Source organism: Lathamus discolor, chromosome 5 (genome assembly GCF_037157495.1).
Source record: "Lathamus discolor isolate bLatDis1 chromosome 5, bLatDis1.hap1, whole genome shotgun sequence".
Classification (NCBI taxonomy): domain Eukaryota; kingdom Metazoa; phylum Chordata; class Aves; order Psittaciformes; family Psittacidae; genus Lathamus; species Lathamus discolor.
In genome coordinates this window covers 69,584,597-69,604,091 of record NC_088888.1, presented here as the reverse complement: position 1 = coordinate 69,604,091, position 19,495 = coordinate 69,584,597, and the positions used below count along the sequence as shown (strand labels likewise).

General features: G+C 40.7%; 1 protein-coding gene across 5 annotated transcripts in view; it reads right to left on the bottom strand.

Annotated features, from left to right (window-relative positions):
• The window catches only part of FBXL4 (F-box and leucine rich repeat protein 4), a 63,799-nt gene extending 47,679 nt beyond the window's left edge, over positions 1 to 16,120 (bottom strand). For 3 of the 5 annotated variants that reach the window (XR_010613164.1, XM_065681184.1, XM_065681188.1), the window contains exons 1-3: positions 16,053 to 16,120; positions 10,298 to 10,470; positions 8,894 to 9,483 (exon numbers count right to left, since the gene is read on the bottom strand). Coding sequence is in view for 4 of the 5 variants with exons in the window: in XM_065681184.1 (XP_065537256.1) it covers positions 8,894 to 9,402 (509 nt within the window). In the remaining variant the exon portion in view is untranslated. Of the gene's footprint in view, positions 1 to 8,893; positions 9,484 to 10,297; positions 10,471 to 15,460; positions 15,926 to 16,052 lie in introns of those variants that run through there. The other 2 variants (XM_065681187.1, XM_065681186.1) reach the window with 2 other exon arrangements.
• Positions 16,121 to 19,495: the final 3,375 nt, after the last annotated feature.

The window sequence follows — 19,495 nt, the reverse complement described above, 5'->3', positions numbered from 1 at the left end:
TGAAAAGCTTTTCTCCTCTTTGGTTTAGTGACAGAAGGAGGTTCAGGGCATGCACAGAACAACCACACTTATGCCCTTAATTGCACACACAGACCTCAAATCTTCTCCAGTAAACAGCAGTGAAACCTGCTGCCAACTGAGTAATCTGGAGAATCAAGTCTTATATTCATTAGGTCTTCAGTGCTTCCAAACTTGCCCATAGTCCTGAAAACAGACACATGCTTTTTTATATCTGCATGGGTCCTCAGCCAGTGAATGGATTTTAGAGGTCCTTCAGTCACTGATGCCCATCTTTTCCTCCCTCAAGTCCTGTTAATTCCTAAAGGAAGCCTCCAGTAACCACTGCCACTTTTTTCTGCCTTTATTTTGCATCCCATATGCATAAGCCAGACAAGTTCCACATTTACTCCCTCTCTTTCTGATCACTCTAGTTTCAGCTTCAAGGATTTCCCTCAGGCTACTTGTCCTGTCACACAGGGTCTCAGAAATGCTGTATCTGCTCCTTAGCACATCAGCATCTTGGCTTTCCTCAACATACTACTCCTCTGAATTTGCAAGTACTGCTCAACACTGACATACATTGCAGAGCACAAAGAAGGAGGAAAAAAAAATTAATTGGAAATAAAACCCAAACAACCAAACCACAAACACATGCTTTATTTTCCAGCACCAAATACTTTGTCCATCATGACAGAAAGTGAGAAGCAGGAAGTGCATGTAAGGACTTTCATTAAAACACAGCACACATACTAATAAGGCTTAGAAGCTTGATAGTTGCTACTATTTCAAGGATAGGAAAATTAATCTATATCAGCTGAAACTTCCATTTCACAATGGACATTTTCAGATATGTACAGACAGATTTTCCTATTTTACATCATGCCACTCTCCACAAATACCTTACAGAAGAACAGGAGGCCTGCACAAGTCTTATGTCAAAAGAAAAAAAGAAAAAGTAATGGAGTGAAACTAAATATGCAGGACTGCTGAATATATGGCACATCAGAAAGTACCAATGTAGGAGAGTGGACAACTCCACCCTAAGGTTAACAGGTCTTATAAGCCAGACTTATTACTAAGAGAGTTCATCGATTTAGGAAATGAAAGTCAACTCATGAAAGAATATAGCAGATAAAGTCACACTGTCATGCCCACTCACACAGGTCGATTCCCTATGCAAATACTTTATGTTGGCAATGCACATGACCTTTCTTGAACACATCCAGATCACCATTTGACATTTTGCTTAGATGCTTTCATATACCCACTCAAACTATCCTTAGGGAAACTCAAGGCTACATTTTCACTAATTTAGCACACACTGCACCATCAGCTTTCAACAGAATATATCTCAGTTATTGACCTCTCCTTTGGTGCCCTGGAGAGAGTATTACCTAGCAGTAGCAGAGCTCTGGAAAAAAATAAGGCATCTGAAGGTCTAGGTCCATCAAGCTGCAAAGCAATAATCTCCTTCAGCAAGCAGCATCTCAAGTTTCCAGTCTTTGTAATAAATTAGAGAAAAGGAAACACACATAGCATGAACTTATAGTCTTGTGCAACTCCACATTACATACCCAGTACTGATGAACAAGACCGGTGACAATTTTCCACGGTCCTTGTCATACTGTTTTCATCAATAGCCCACTAATCTAACTTTAAAGGAATTAGCTGTTGCTTAAAATGGAAAACTTCAAGTCTATCAGGTTGATGTGATGGTTCTTCTCTGCCTTGGTGGCACCACACACAAGAACAGGCCACAGCAATTGCTCTGAGTCAGGGCTGGCAAACTCTTCGTGAGTGTAGACGTACTCTTAACACACTCATTATTGCAACTGGAAGTGGTCTCCTAATCTAGGATCAACACTTCTGACACTTGAATGGGCTACCTGTGATCTGAATGGGAGCGAAGACTCCACAGTTGGATAAAAAAAGTACAAATTTCCAAGAGGCTTCAGTAAGAACTGCACTGCTTCTGTTCTGGAGCTTTTTTCTGTTTTGGTCATCCATTCCAAAACCTTTCAGAACAGGCATTTTGACAGTCAGTCCTGGTTTGAAGGTGTACCAAAATCAGCTTCCCTAGTAAGTTTGCCTGCATTTGTTTCAAGCTTAAGGTGCTCATAAACTGTTTAACCCAACACAAAGAGAATCTGAATCCCAGCACATACCTGTAAAAAAGTCAATGAAATTTTCCTCTCCCCCTTGAGTTAACTAGGCAGCTCTCAAAAAATCAAGCTGAATCAAATGACTGCAGGTAGGACATTGCTTGTCCTCAAGTCTTGAAGATACACAGTAACAGCTGATTGAAGATGTTGCAGTAAGAGTGCTTTGATAAGAAAGTTTCATCAGCAATGTGCTAGAAAGCCTCAGTCTTTACAGTGCCATTCAAAGCCTGAATGAGAGGCAGAACTATTTTCTCTAGCAACTGAAGAAAATGAGGACTTTAAGTGAATATTTTCCATTCAGCTTTAATAGACTCAGTTTTCCCAACAGATTTCTCTCCACCTCAAGAAAATAATCAGAAACTCGCTCTGTTCAGATTTCTGATACTAAAGACTCCATACACACACCTATGTGGTTAAAAAAAAATAAAACCCTGCATCTTTTAAACCTGTCATTTAAAAAACCCTGTATTTTCCACTGTGAAGTAAAATACAGTCTAGTGATTTTTAGGCTGAAAAACATACTTGCAAGGTTTGTGTCAAATGAGTGCACATACTTAATGCTTGTTTAATTTTTTTCTTGACCTAATGCTGTTGGAAAGCTTTTTAATGCGTAAGATGATGCCTGAGTAGACCTGGTTACTTCTGAAGAAAATATATAATAAGAAATATTCTTTGGAAAAGTGGCTCCTAGGAAACATAATGAGATTTCTCTTCAGTAAGACAAGATTAAACTCTGCCTGCAATCTGCTAAGATTTCTTGCATTATAAAATTGAGATTGGTGTAGAAAGTGAATAAAGCACTATGTGCGATTCAAGCACAAAAAGTAAACACCCTGTCCCAAGAAACTTAAAGCTGTATTAAAAACCAAAAGAAAAGAAAGTTTCAGATAGACCAACAAGGAGAACCAAAAGAAACTTGGAGAATAAAAGGAAACTCAGAGAATAATATGATCACACCTTTGCTGAAACTGCAACTTCTGCTACAATTATAATCATGAAGTGATTACTGATTCATAGAAAAACTCCAAAAACTTGCCAACAAAGTTTAAGTTGACAAGCAGGCATTCTTGATTGCAGCACTGGGAGACATGGGGAATAGCTCCTCCTAGTGTGTCGCTCCAAGCATCAAACAAACTGTGTTTATATTGTTGATTAACATACATAATCATTACATGTTATATATATTCATTAGGTCTGTAATCAATGACGTCACATTTCTAGAAAATTCTTTCCACATGTGTACAATAATGTGGTAGTGGTCTTGGGGACCCCTGGTGGTCATTCCTTCCTCATCTTTTTCCTCACTTTGTCCTTTGGCTGAACTTTAGGTTTGGAAAGTCCCATTGTCATGCCAGCAAACACTAGCTCGGTTCTAGCTGGTTATTGTAAAACATTTACCTAAGATACTTCTTCACTGTCATTTACCACAAAGCTCTTACCCACTGCTGTTGTTGCAAAGCTACCAAGCTCAACGTTACTTAACCACAAAGCAGAACTGATTTTACTTATTTACAAAAGATTATACTTCATTTTGTGTTTCTTTGTTTCATTATAATACATCCCATCTGCTCTTACCCAAGCAACTGCTCTGTAAATAATCTGTAGGCTACCAACAAGAAAACATCTCCTGCCTGCTGTCAGGGCAGGGATGCTTCAGCACACTAGGTTCCACATAACCTGGGAAGTCCACCCCTGCCCACAGCTGTGTGTTCATAAATACAAAATGCAGGCGAAACATATGAACATAAGACATAAGAACAACGTTAGAACATTCAGATCAAGGTGATAAGCAGAGTTCACAGCAGTCTAATTACTATGAGGGAATATGCAGCAGATTTTCCTTTCTACTTAAAGAATTCAATTTTGAAATACCAGAGAGAGCAGACAGGACTCCAAGAATGCTCAGGGCATTTAAAATAGCAAGAGGTATTTCAAATAACTGCCCTCTCCACATAAGCTTTTTATGGCATTCTCAAAAATTACTATGTCCCATGAACCCAGATTTCATTCTTCTATGTCAGGCATAGGGACAAGAGAAAGCTGTTTCCCTGAAGATGTCAAAACAAGTTATAAGTAAGGATTCAAATGGCTAGAACTTAAGCTGTATGTTACACATAGGTGAGATACAGCCCTGAAGGTGCCTTATCACACTCTAAGGTGTTGATGGTATCAGCAGCATCTTAGGTGCCTTCAGGACCTTTAGAAAGCGAAAGGAATCCCGCAAGCAGCAAACACAGCTAAGCTAGGAAATACTGAGCCAAGCCGTTCATCTACAAATCAAACTCAAGAGTTTTGCTCAAAAGAGGATCTAGAAAAAAATCTAAGATGAAATAAATTAAATTAAATAGAAATAAATGGCAGGAACACACAATAATGGAACTGCTCCCAGCCAGTCAAATGATCATAATATCTCACCTATGAGAAACCACCTAATCAGTGTTACACTTTATCTGTGGAAGAACTAAAAACAAAATAAAATAAATCATAAAATAATCTTCAACCTGCTAAGGAAGCAATCATTGCACAGCATAAGGACATAGAGAATCATACAGGTTAGTCTAAAGGTTTAGAAACCCTTAAGATCGCATCCAACTGTTAACCTAGCACTGACAAGTCCACCACTAAACCATGTCCTTAAGCACCACATCTACATGTCTTTTAAATAACCTCCAGGTGTGGTGAGTCCTCTACTTCCCTGGGCAGCCTGTTCAGTGCTTGACAACCCTTTTGGTGATGAAATTTTTCCTATTTTTTTCCAATCTAAACCTCCTCTGGTGCAACTCAAAGCCTGTTGTTTATTATCTGGGAGAAGAGCCCGACCACCACCTGGCTACAGCCTCCTTTCAGGTAGTTACAGAGAGCAATAAGGTCCCCCACAAGCCTTCTCTTCTCCAGGATAAAGAAACCCAGATCCCTCAAACGCTCCTCATAAAACTTGTGCTCTAGACCTTTACCAGCTTTGTTCCACTTCTTTGGACATTCTCCAGCACCTATATGCTATGAAACATTACTCCAAGCACAGCCACACAGACTAGTTAGGAATCTCTGGTTTTAAGCTTTTTACAAAAGCACATGAATATATGGTGCTGCTATAACCTACATGAGATAAGAGTCCCTGCAGTTCTAAACCAGCTCTTCCACTGCCCAAAGAGGGCCACATTGCTGTCACCAAACCCTCAGTACAGAGAATGTGCACCACAATACGAAAATCTCAAGGCTACACTAGTATAACCATAGTAAAACACAACATAAGAAAGGGGTGGATTCCTTCACCATATAACAACTGAGACTCTATCTTACAATACTCCCTTAATTTCCGATTATTAATTTTTGCTTGGATTTTCTGCACTCAGATAATTCATGTAACAAATCTATACATGAATACTAACATAATGCATAGTTTGAGAAACAACCAAACCCTTCTCAACAGTCAGTGTGTTAAGTAGCACTGATGAAAAGCACAGGTCTTCATGTGTAAAGTCAGCAGTTTCCATGACATTTATGACTTTTAAAAATTGTTTTATGCAGAGGAGAGTGATGTAATGTCTTCCGTGTTTAAAGCTGCAAAAAGTATGAGAAGACAGAGAAATCTCGAACTGCTGGAAGTTAGCTGAAAATAATTTCACGTTAACTGCTGAAGAGCTGATCCCACCTCTAAAAACTGGCTCTGAATAAAGCTGATCTGAGACACCACCATACAAAGCTGTAACTGATAGCAGTATTCAGTGCACCAGCAACCAAGGAACATGACTAAAGACCTTTTTCTGAACACCTGTGTAAGTCCTTCTTTCAGACAACTGAAGCATAAAGTGAGCAACAGCAACACATTGGCCAATGGGAGCTATAGCCACTTTTCTACAAGAATATATAAAGTCCCCTCGAGTGAGGGCTGTGGTGGCTCAAGTCCTTATAGAGCCTCTTGTAGGTTAGAAGTTTTTGCACACAGCATTCTTGGATGAGCTGATGTTTTAAATATTAAACAAAGAAAAAAAAAGAAAAAGATTACTCAGCTCAACTAGTATAATCCACTAAACATAACATTTAAACAAGTCTCAAGGGAGGTTTTCCTCTCAACAGTTTTGAATTCACCATTAATATGGTCTTTTCTTCGTATCAAAGAAAGAACTGATGAAAAAGAACCTTTCTAATGATCTGCCTTTTCTACATTGGTGTTCAGAAAGAAACAGATCCAGAGTCAGCAGACAAAACAAAACAGTACTTTAAGGTTTTTAGGGAATAAGGTGATTTAAAATTTTGCATCAAAATAGAAAGAGGAGGAAGACAAATTCTAGGTGTCCTTCCAGTAATTCAGACAGGACCTTTTTAACAGAAGGAAATAGTACAACGGTTCTTCAAGTCCAAAACATCAATTCAACACAGAATAACTGAGATTATCAGCAGCATTTTACCTTCAAAAAGAATAATTCTTAGTTGACACCTCAGAAAATTTCTAGAAATGAAAACAAGGGGCCAAGAAATGAAGCAGAAAAGAGACCACATTCTTGCAACTCTTCATATTCCCCTTATAAGGGGAAGTGAATGAACAGAGTAAAAATATTGCATACCTCATGTGGAGAAAGAGTTCCTTTATCTTCCCCTCAAGATGTTAAGACATGCTTGTCTCTTTCAGAAGAAAGAAAGAGCCAAACCAAATGTGCAGCTCTCAACAGACAAATCCTGCTGAGGAAAGGTACGCCAAAAGGAAACAAACAAAAGAAGTCCCTCTAACACTTCCCTAGCATCAAAACTGTCAAATCCTGAAGATGCAGCACAGACAACTTCCGAGGCTTCCTGAGACAACCTTCTTCTAACCAAGATATTGTTAACATAGGTAGGCAGAACAGAAGATACTCTTGCCTACAAAATCAAAAGCAGGGTCCTACAGAAAGTTCACCCTTATTTACAAAGAATGGAAAGTCTGAGCTCTGACTCTGTCCACACCCCAAGCGCAGTCATAAGGCACACCAAAGAAGTTTCATACTAGTATTTTTAAGTATTTTTACTTTCACCTTCTTTTAGCACTCGGAAATATTTTTTATTCTTAGTGCTTCTTACTAAATAGCTCTTTCAGTTAACACTTCTTAAGCTTTCCTACAACGCTTATTCGTCTTTACGCAAAACTACAAGAAGTATTATTTTAACAGCCAAAACGTAAACAGGCATTTTTATAAAATAGCATTATCTTATTATGCAGAATTATACCTTCATGCCATCCTGCAGCAAACGATCTTACTATTACTCTAAAGCAGTATTATTAAGTTACAGAAATATCTTCATAAATCTGTGCTACATTATAAAATAAAGTAGTAAAATGAAAGTTCACAGAGTAATTGACCAAAGAACATTTCACATTAGGTTCTAAGTTCAAAAGTCTTAAAAGCTGCCTTCACCACATACCATTCCATAAATAAGTTCTGTATTACAGTGCCAAAGACACTTCTCCTACTTCTGAAGCTAGGTGGCCTATTATTATTAGCTTGATTTATCACTGTCCCTTGAATTCAGATGTTTACTTTAGTGCTATACAGTATATACTTATCAGAGTGCTGTAAAACAACTGCACCAAAAAAACCGTGACAGAACCACACAAAATATACTAATTGGGAATTTTGAATATATGACATGACACCTGATTTTCTAGGGATTTTGAATAAACATCAATGGCCTAGTATTAGGACGCATGGGATACTAAATTAGACCTCAAAGTATGCTTTTTAGCTGTATCTTTAACAGGCTAGTCAGGAAAAAAAACACCCAGTATCCAAGCTAATACTGCTTATACCGCCACAGCGCCCACTTTAAAGGAATACAGTATTTGTTTGGCATACTATTTTCTATAGGACAGTCTTTCTTCTATCAGTCTTTCTTTTATGGGTTATTTAGTATCTTTCTGATGTATACAGAATACTTTGACTGCATATACTGATAGCTTTCCCCCATGTTCTTCCCCACTATGCTTTTACCTGTTCTCTTTCTCCTTCCATTTCTATTTCCTAATCTCCTCACTAAGAGCTTCACACCCTGTACAGTGTTTTTATTATCTTACCAATTTCCAGGTTCCCATCTTCCTGCCCCCCAAATGAAATTGCATCATGACTTCCTACTATGAGGAAACCCAATAGGATCAAATGGGCTTCTTTTAGTCTATGAAGCAAGTGTAAAAACAATGTGGGGCTAACACCCTTTGATCATACCAAAAATAAAGATCAGACAAATGGCATCACCTTTTGTCCAACTGTTCTGTGCTTCTGGGTTTGGCCTCATTTCCATGTGAACAGTTATAGTGCCTGATTGTACTAGACATACAACCTAACGTATGCAGCCAGAAAAAAGTTTATGGCTACTTGAAGAAGGATCATAACAGCAATCATGAATCCTCAGCCTCTCCTACACCGTTTGCTTTTCTTATTGGAGAAAGAGAAGAACTCGGAAATGTCACTTCAGAAGTGATTTCTGTACATACATAATAATTATTACTCATTAAAATTCCAACACAAAAACTATCATTACACAAATGTAATTAGGATCTGCATTAATTCCTACAAAAAAAATACACATCTCAAGTTGCTATCAAAACATGTCACCAGAGTTTTAAAAACATGCAGAAATAGAGGAAACATCAGTGGATCAGATATAAAACAGAAGTACTAGAAAGTAAAGTTTGCTACACAGCATTATTTGTAGCATTTAACATCTTACAGGAAAGCATTCAGGAGAAAAAAAAAAATTACCTTACTTCAGCTGGCAGATTTTGTGAGTAAGGGTTTGCAGAGCATGCCAAAATCCTGACTATAGCTCCAGGATGATACGTTTCCAGAATGTGCACCGCAGTGGGATAAACTGGTTCCTCAAAAGCGAGTTCCACATAATCCTGGCTACAGAAGGTTGGTGGTGTCCTCTTGAACGGCAGCCGAGCACTAGGGCAACGATCCCACCAGGTTCCGTAAGTTCGAAAGACGGCAGTCTGAGTAAAGTCACCAGAACTAGGGTACACATTAGGAATACCTGCTAAATTCCACATGGTATACGACATGCTGTTTTCACTACCATAGTGAGAGCTGAAATCCAACACTTCTTTGGCATACTGAACTATTTCAACATTGATAGGTAAGGCTCGGGTGTTTGATTCAATAGCCCTTCGGCTGTTCATTTCTCCTCTCGTCGCTGTCCTAGCTCGGCGCCGAAGGCACATATAGTAAAACATGCTCAGAACTGTTAACATGGGAAACACTGGTGACATCTAGATCTGACTTGGGAAGATGCAAAAGGTCAGGAGTCCTTTATAAGGTGCATTAACTGCTTGTGGTGTTTTGGAAAAGAGCTGATAAAACAGAATGAATAAACATAGTAGGCAGATAAAGCATTCTTAGAAAGCAAAGTGTACTCCTTTAAATACCATCTTAAACAAAATACTGCTACTAAACCAGTAATAAACTACTACATTTTATTTTAAGACAATTATTTAGTTAGAGGCTATTAAGTGTGCCCCTCCCCCACATTTACTGTGTTTAAAAAAAAGACTATGAAGAAACACTAGCCAAAACTAGCCCTCAAGCAACAAAAAGACTAATGATTAAATAAAGCATTATTTTCAGAGATTTATTAAGAGGAAAAAAAAAAATCTTGCATCAACTTATGGAAATGAAATCAAGTATGAAATGAAATCAAGTATGAAATGAAATCTGGCCTTTGCAGTAAACGGTAGAAGAGTATCTGAAGGTACAGCTAAAATTATCCATAGTAGAGCTTTGAAATACTTAAAATAAAACTGACTTCTAAACAAAGTGCTCAAGTAAGGCTGTAGCAGACACAGCTCAACAAAACCTAAGTTACTTCACTGCTTGTATCTTGCAGTAAGATTCACCAGACCCAAATTAGTTCATTTAAAGCTAGCTCAAGTGTGTCTATATTATGCTACAATCTGGGGAAAAAATACACTCTTCAAAGATAGCTCATGTAGAAAGCTGGACAGCCGCTCCAGCAAACTGTTATCTCTAATTTGTTTCCATGATTTGTGAACAGTTTTAAGAGTGAAAAAAGTGAGCTTCGGGCAGTTAATATAAACCAAAAAATTAACCCACTGCTTCCTATATTAGAGCACTAGCCTGAAACACTCACAAAACCACTGCCTTTACCCTTTGAAAGTTGTCCATGACAGCATTCACCAACAACAGAAGGATCACCAGCCTCCTGAAGGATGCTCAGAATTCATTAACAACATCATCTTCCTTTAAGCCAAGCAACAAAGTAAGTCTTCAAAAGAGTCCTGGAATCAGAAGCTGAAGTCCCCATAGAAAGCATTTTACTTCTGATAAGAGAAAATATTTTAACTCATGTAACAACTCAGTTAAACACAAAATGTATTAGACCTGCATGCTGCTAGGCCACCTAAAAAACCAACACAAAACATACTAATAATTAAGGTACAGATGTAGTTTACACAGCCTACACCAAATCACAAGACAAACATACAAGCAGGTTTAGCAATTAGAGAAAGCCAAATTGAAAGCAAGTCTCTTTAGTAAAGTTTTCTATTTACAACAGGTGTGAAGAAATATTTATAGCTGAATGTTGTCCTCGGACTGTATCATATTCCCTACTAATAAAGATCCTCTTACATATGCTTGTCCCATATTTAGCAGCCACTCCATATCTGCATGATGTAAACTTTTAGATTTACTAACACACAATAAACGCAGAACGTTTTCCCTGATTACTGCTAGCAGTACACAACACACTTGGGCAATAACACAGTACTCCAGACTTCACACCCTCCAGCACCACAAACTTTCTCACAGACTGGCCTTCTGATTAACTTATTCATCAGCTTTACTAGGAAAGAAAAACAAGTAATGCCTGTAACCTGTTAAGAGGCCAAAACAGGGATGACTAAGCATGTCTCAAAATAGAATAAACATTTCTTCAACAGCCTGTACTGGAGTGGCTGGTTAGTTTAGCACAGGATATATAGTGTGGTAATCACTGAACCAACAGAGCTGACTCTTCTACTGCAGAAGAGGCATCAAACAGCTACCATGTTGCCTCATATTGCCTGGCACACAAACTGATGTGTCCAATGGTTACCATTCTTCATAGAGCTTTTGAAAGCAGAAGTAGGGTAAATAACTGAACAAATTGAGATGAACCAAAATTACTTTTGTAGGCCTCTATATAAACCCAGTGTTTTTTTCTTGGGTAAACTGCTTGTTTCTCATATTGACAAAATGCATATAACAGATCTCTTTGGCTTGAATCTTGCCAACAAGAAGGAGCCTGTGGTAACAGATAAGGACAGGCTGCACTATTTGACCCTCTTACTTGTGACAGCGAGAAAGTTTACTAACAAAGTGTTCACTTTTCACTTTCATGCCTCTTCTATTATTAGGTTTTTGTTTAGTCCCTGTCCTTCACTCAGTTTCACATGTTGACATAGCTGTCAACAACATGAATTACTCCTGACATTCAGTGCAGAAGGGAATGCGCAAGACAGTATGCTGGATCCACTTCAAGCTCTCCTGGAATGCCAAAACCCAATAATGTCACATTTCCCCCAAACATCCAGTTGAACCACCTTTTAGAAAAGGCGCTGGGAATAAAAGCACCACAACCCCCGATCTGCCCTCCTCACAAAACAACAAAACAAAACAAACACCCCAAAACCCACAAACCCAACAAAAAAAACCCCAAAGCAACAACAAACCAGAAACCAAAACACAAAAAGAAATCCACCCCAAGAAACAAAAGAACTCCAAACTGAAAACTGTTATTTTATCTTTTCAGCATGGAGCTGCTGTAAGATGTAAATGAAGATTACAAATACATCCTCTTCCTGGATTTTTCCCTCTTAAAAAGAAAAATCTATTTACAGAATATGCCAACAGACATTAAACTTAACAAACTTACTGCTGTCAAACCCTGGAATCATGTATAAACCAGAATATACACCAGCTTCTAACTCAAAATTTCACTAATTAACATGTTTTGAAGGCTGCTCCATGGAAATTATAGCTTTACAGAGCTCAATTTTAAGAGTATGAGGTATTTCAAGATCAGGTACGAATCACTTATCTCACATACACATCCTACACTTCTCACATACACACTACACTTCACGTTTGCATTGCAAACTCCAGGCTTCCTCTGGCCACAGCCCGGAGCTCTTACAGCACTGTTGTAAAACCCAGCTGTGCTCCCTACCAGCTTGGCAAAGAGCAGCTCAACTGCCACCTGGTTCAGAGCTAGGCATCAACTAGCTGGCCAGTTTAAGCCAGGTCTAACAGAGCAGGTAACCTGAAATCATGCTGCAGATTTTCCGTTAGCAGAAATGGAAATTATCTTTATAAAACCTGGAAAAAATTGGTATCTTTGACACTTACAGCACTTTGTCAATTTTGGCTGACACTGGTCAACAGGCTGAAAAGTAAATAAGCAGGAAGAAACAGGGAGGAGCATACAACTTTCATTAAAATGCATTAGTTTAAACAATACGAGTGGAGGTAAATTACTTCCAAAGAGTTAGAAGCAATACAGAATTTAGTAGATTAGTTTCCACTAAGAGGAAAGAGAAAATTATTAAAAAAGAAGGAAAATGAGCATTAGGACTACAATACAAATAAGAACTCTTCTTTTGGCATTTTAAAAGAAGTGTCAAGAATTGTGTACAGTTAAAAGACCAATGAAAAATTGCTCAGGAGGTTAAAGGATAATAAGCCAGTGCAAGAATTACATTAAATACGCATCAGTTGGGCCAGATGACATAGAGACATTTCTTCAGGAACTACCACAGGTCAAGCTGGTTTCCAATTAAAGGGACTTAACTTTGAAAAGAAAGATTAAAATGCAGACTCGGGCCTATACAAAGCGTTAAGATAAACAGCACTGGAGTGCAGCAGTTCATGTACATGCAAAGTTTATGTGGAAAAATTCCCCCTCCCCCAGACTGCTTGATTATTTTTAAGACATCCATTTAGGCCTATGCAACTATACCTTCCTATCGCTGACAGCATCTTTGGCCCATTGCATATTATTGATTTCCACTTGTACAGGCATAATTATGCCAAACTGAAGCTTAATAAAGGTTTCTTTTAACTGTGTCTTATCCTCCTCCCAAGAAGCAGCCTTCTACTTCTTTCCTTTTATTTGGCTTCTTTCATATAATAATTTTTTTCTGTCAATATATCACTAAACAGACTGAAATGGCACTATTAAATATCAGGAACTTCAGTGGCCACCACAGACTAACACTGAGGGTGTTAACTGTTCAGTCAGAAACAGAAAGCAATGCACTATGAATGCACAACACTCTGAGTTGCTGTCCCAGGCCTCCCTGCTCATTTTGCACTTCCAGACTGTGTCTCATCCCTGGCCTCTTGGGGCTGCCTGAGCTCTGCCCTCCCACCTCATGCCCCACGCAGACTCATCCCTCTCCACTCCTCAGCCACCTCTCCAGCGGCACTTCTGAGGAACACTGGGGCTCGCCCAGCCAGACACCAACCACTCCTGCAAGCAAGTGTAGTGTTCAGTCTGTTCATCTCCCTGAAACAACTCACTGTCAGTTGACAAAAACGAGTGCTGGCTCTAAGAGGCAGTAAGACTGCAAGACCCTAAAGGCAGACCAGCTCAAAGGGCCATGGAAACGTTACCTTTGAGTTTACAAAACAGGACTTCAGAGAACCAGACTGGACTAGGCGTGGAATAAAACTTTCCTAGGAGAGAGAGATGCCGCCTTCTTTCAAAATACATTACAGCCCATCACTTTACTTACAGTCTCTCCTATTCAGATTGTTATTTAACTGACAGCTATCTCAATTACATGAGGAAATACCCTTTTTCTATTACGATTAACCATTCTTCCCTTCATACTATACATAAAGTCTTCTAAGACTGTAATTCACTTCTTTCAAACACAACAAACCTGTTTAAAGGAAAATGTCTTATGGATTCTGTATAGATTTCATGGGAACAGGCACGAATTAAACTAAAGCATTCAAAAGCCCTAGATCTTTTCAGTCTTCTTCTGTTTTGCCCCTTTTTACAGGGATTTTATGTACACAAATCTATTTTATATTTCCTCCTGAAATGATGTCCTTACCTGTCCCTGGCAAAGCATGTGTTAGACAAGAATTTGTACTATTTGAAAAGCACGTGTACCTACAAGTCATGTATACACATCAGCTTTGATTTTTAAAGCCACAGAGGTAATAATTCCTCTTTACACCAGCTTTGCTAATCTCACACTTCGGACTACTGTGCAGTTTTCTTTCGTTTGACTATAAAAGAAACAACAACACTTACAAATCACAAAGAATATATAAATGAGAAAAGCAATAGATTGTATTATCTCTGAAGAAAGATTAATGCAATTTAATATACACATCTTAGATAAAAGATGGTAAATGGGAAATCTCTTAATTATCTTTGTACATTAATGAACAGAGGGAATACTGGATCTGTACATTACAGGCTAAACCGGAGTATTTTTACCACAGGTTAGTATCTCTCCCTGTTAATTACCTAGATTATACTAACATCTACACTCAACTTGTTGAAACCAGAAGCTAATATTAATTAAAAATTAATAAGCTCTTTGGGCACACTTTAAACTCGGGCCCCACTCGCTGTGCTTCTTCTTGTGTTATGGCACTACGAGCAGCCATTTGGGACTTATAAATTTACAGTTTGAAAAATAATGGAACATCATAACAATTATACCTATTTAACATCTTGCTTGTGGCACAATAATGAGCATTAAAACATACAAAATCCACCAATTTCAGATTACTTCACTGACTGCCCATTCCTTCCTGCTAGGAGCAGAGCTCACTGCACAGTGTTAGCATCACAGCACAAACCAGACAGAAGTTCCTCAGGCATCGGCAACACGGCAAGGGTGACCGTTGTTGACACACACAGTTCACATATAAGGAACTGTTTTTCACTATGGGTAAACCATCAGGTAGCCCCTTTTTAAAAACGGGTCATTCTACACAGAGCCTGAAATTACCAGCATCAGACCAGCTGCCCTTCCACCTATGGTGAAACTCTCCTCCTCTCACAAAAGTAAAAATATCCCTATTCAAAGCTGCTCTCAATAACCAACTCAAGTGCACCTGTGTTCTCATTTTCTCTTCAGCACGTTGTATCACTTCTCAATGCAGGCATACTCTGTATGCCAGCTGCCCCCTCACTGCCCTGACCAGAGCGGACCAGGCCACGGAGCTGTGTCCCACAGCCCAACCACCAGCCTGCGCTACAATAACTAACAAGTCACGCCAAGTGAGGCGCCCCGAAGCACGTACCTAAAATAACGAATACGTTAAGTACTGCCAGCTGGGCTCCCGCCCTGCGCCTCTGGGGGGCTGTGACGGGTCGGCTGGGGCAGGGAGGTGTAACTCGTGTAACACAACAGGTACCGCGTAGCACTGAACCCTTGTGGGGAGCCCGGCTCTACGGGCACCCGCAGAGGAGACGACACGCCGGCGCTGCCGGCTCCTGCAATGGCTCCTCCGGCGTGCTCCATCTCCTCCCCTAACGTCGCACTCCCGGGGCACCCGCGCTCCCTGCCGACACGAACCTTCGCCGGGTCAGGTCTCACCGGTGGGGCTCCCCCACCGCGGAGCAGGCGGGGCTGCCCGGCGCCGCCACCGCCGCCCGATCCCCTCCCCGCCGCTCAGACAGCACCCGCCCCGGCACCGAGAACCACCGAACCACAGCCGCAGAACCGCGCCTGCGGCCAGGCCGTCGGGCGGGCACACACAGGACCAGGACCAGGACCGGCACTGCGCGGGGCTGCCCCGGGCCGCGTCCCTACGGAAGGAGCCCCGGTGGGCAGCGCGGCCCCCTCCCTTCCCCTCCCACCCCGCGCGCGCGGGAGCGCCGCCGCCACCCTACCCCGTCCGGAGGGCGGAGCACCTCGGGCCGCGCGCCACGGCCGCGACACGCGCCGCCGGAAGCCCCGCAACGGCGGCGGGGGCGGGGCGCCGGGGGAAGGGGCGGGGCTGCGGGCGCGAGCGGCGGCGGGAGCGCGCCTGCAGCGCGCGCGGAGGGGGCGGCCGTTAACGGCCGCGGAGGGCGGCGTGCGGTTCGGTGAGGGCGGCGGTGTGGGGGCTCGGCCGAGCCCGGCGTCCTTTGTTGTAGTTGTAGAATGAAGCGAGCGGCGGTGCAGGCCTGTCGTATTGTTATCGTTTGTGATCCGGCCCTCTGTGCCTGGTGTCGTGGAGAGGCGGGTGCTGCCCACCTGCCCATGACAAGCCCCAGCCCGCTTTCTCCCAGAGCTTGTCATCAAGCGGTTCGTAAGTCCTGCCCTAGACGCAGCCCAACCAGCTCATGCTTTTAACGTGGTGTTTTGAGTCCCCGGCGTGTCAGGAGGCCAGCCCTGATTTTAATTGATCTTAATGAGTGCTTGCTCCAGCTAGCGAGCTGTAGTGCCCCTTGGGTCCCTAGCAGGCATAGTGCAAGTGTATTTTGCTTCCATGTCCTTTAATTCGGTAGGCATACCCAAGCATTTGTGCTTTCTCTCAACCCGCATTTCTGATCCCAGCTCTTGTGACAATTGCTGATCTTGCTATCCATCTGCCTAGCCTCCTCGTGTCCAGAAATGCTCCATGTTAGATGGTGCCTGCGACCGTCTGGTTATGGCAGAAAAGAGTGATGATCCTGACTGACTAACTGGTAAAAATTTAATTCTAAAAAATCCAGAAAAGATTGAAAATACTTGACATCTAAGATACTTTTTGTATAATGCTTTAATACAAATCCTAAATATTTTTAATGCATCCAAAATATAGAAATCGATATATTTCGGATAGAGTGCCCTCTGTTGCTAAGTGTAGCGGCAGACAGGCCACTCACTGCTCTCCACAAGCAGACATGCCAGGGTGACCAGTTTATATAGGTGATTCATATAGCTGCCTGCACATGTGTGCACGTACAGAAAAACATGTACATACAGACAATTTTTATGTGCATAGGGTGCCACTGTACCATTTTTAAACAGCAGTTTAAGGCACTATTTCTGTGGAAGAAGAAGGTAGTCTCTTCATTTTTAAGTGCCAGTGGTGGTTGTGCCTTTCTGCCTCTTTTAACCTCACTTCTATCCTGCAGTAAGGTGCTAGCTACAGGGTGCTTATAAAGGTGATTTTAATAATCACCTTCCCAGGCAGTGGCCACCTCAAAATTTATATTCGTACTACAAAAAAAAAAAAAAAAAAAAAGATGTCAAAATATGAATAAGTTTGAGTCAGAAAATAGGTTAGGCATGAAGGTAGTTTCTTGAGGTTTATTTTGTTTACATTATTGTATTCATTTTAAGTTTTGTGCATATCATGCTATCCTCCCTTTCCGAATGTAATGGAGGGAAAGGGAACACTTGGAAGGGGCAATTTGTCTAACCTATTGAAGACTTCTACTTTAGCATTAAGTATGTCACCTCAGAACAGAGATGGAGAAGTTTCTATTTCTGCCTATTGACTATAAAGAAAAAGCAGGCAACTAGTGGATATGTCAATACAGAGGTCTATATTTTGCTGAATCATTCCTACCCTGTGTTTAAGACTCTATTGAGACTGAGTTCTGCTTCAGTGTAGAATATAGACAGCTTTTCTCTTAGTCTGCTCATTGCCATCTCACAGAGACTGGAATTATCACAGGTTCATCTTAAGTTTAGCTTTGTAAAGGCTATGTGTTTGATCTAGTCTGCTAGGATCATTCTATAATTCATGGGGAGACATGGATACCTCGAGGTGATCCAGCCTATTGCATTCACTCCTATGACAGGTGCCCAAGATACATGGAAGATACCACTGTTTGGAGGTACATCTCTCTCTGCTTGGCATAGACCATACCCAGGCTTTCAGACAGCAAATAGGATGTGCTGTGTATGAACATATCCCTACTAATTGAGGCAAATTACAGAACCAACTCTGCTGTTATTCACAGAGGTTGTCCAGCAGCAGAGAGCATTTTAAAACTGCAGAGGGACTAGTATTTGTTGAAGGGGAGAGAGGACATTGGGTAACAGTGTCCTTTTTGTCTAGGCTGCTGTCTCAAGTTCAAGCTATGTGCATTCAATATGTGCTCCAAATTACTGTCAAATTGTCATTCCACAGCCTTTGTAAAAATCAATTGATGATCTGCTTTTGTTCAACAGTTACCCATATCTGGAGCTGACAGATAATTTCCAGTGAGCTATAATACATAAACGCTTTATACATACTTCTATGTAGACATCAGCAGTAAAACTAGGCATATAATATGTTCCAGAAATGGTCCTCTGTGTTGAAAGGGAATACACTGCCAGAACAGTACAGGAAACCTTGTAAATTAACAGTGAGACTTCCCTTTTGTGTGTATTAATCAAACCTTGTAATCACCAAATTCATGTCTTAGCAGCATGCTGCTTCTCCTTCAGCTTCCCTTCCTTATGGTAAGCGGTACTATGGCTTTCTTTTTAGGGGAAATCTTACTGAAGTCAGTAGAATATTGTTATTTCAAAATTAGGCATAAAGAATGGAATGGCCATATTACTGGCATGCTTAAATTGGTTTAAGTTATGTCTGTGTGTATACCAAAGGTATGTACAGGTATTATATGGCTAGTGACTTTTCAATTACTTTTGATTCCCAGCACATATAGGTGGGTCTTGGATCCACAGTCAGGTATTTTAACTTGCTTGTCACCACAAGGCACCATTGTGATGACTGATAAAAATGTCCAGAAGGGAATTTTTTGTAGGAGGAAGTAAAGATCCCACTATGTCAGCTATTGTGTCTGGTGGTTGTTGCTCCAAGGCTCTTTTACATTTTGCACTCCCAGAAGACATCCAGATCCACTTTTCCAGGCAAGGTGGTCCTTAAAAAAGCACTTGTAGCAAAGGGATTTTTAGTGAGAATGAAGAACCGTCTCACCTGAGCCTTGGGATAGGAGACAGCATTAATTAGGAGACAGCTCCTCATGAAACCAGGGTAACACTTTAGTTATGTTTGCAGAAAACCTCAAAGGCCTGTGTCACTATTTCTCATGTATGGGGTGAGAAAACCCTCTGTAAAGAAACAAATCCTGCCAAAGAACTACCTGACTTGTAAATCTCCAGTTCCTGCTCCCAGTAATCTGAACTTTGTTATCACTTTGCAAAGCTTTATATTTAAAGTGTTAAATTGAACCCTAAAAATAACAAAATCATTTTAATCAGTGAGTTATCCTTAATACAACAAACGTATCCAAGTGTTAACTGCAGAGCAACACTGAGTGGGTATGCATAACGCTGTTGCTATTGGTGTGAGTTGTTCTCTCTGGCTTCCTCTGCATCCAGGATATTAACTCAGTGTAGGAAATAT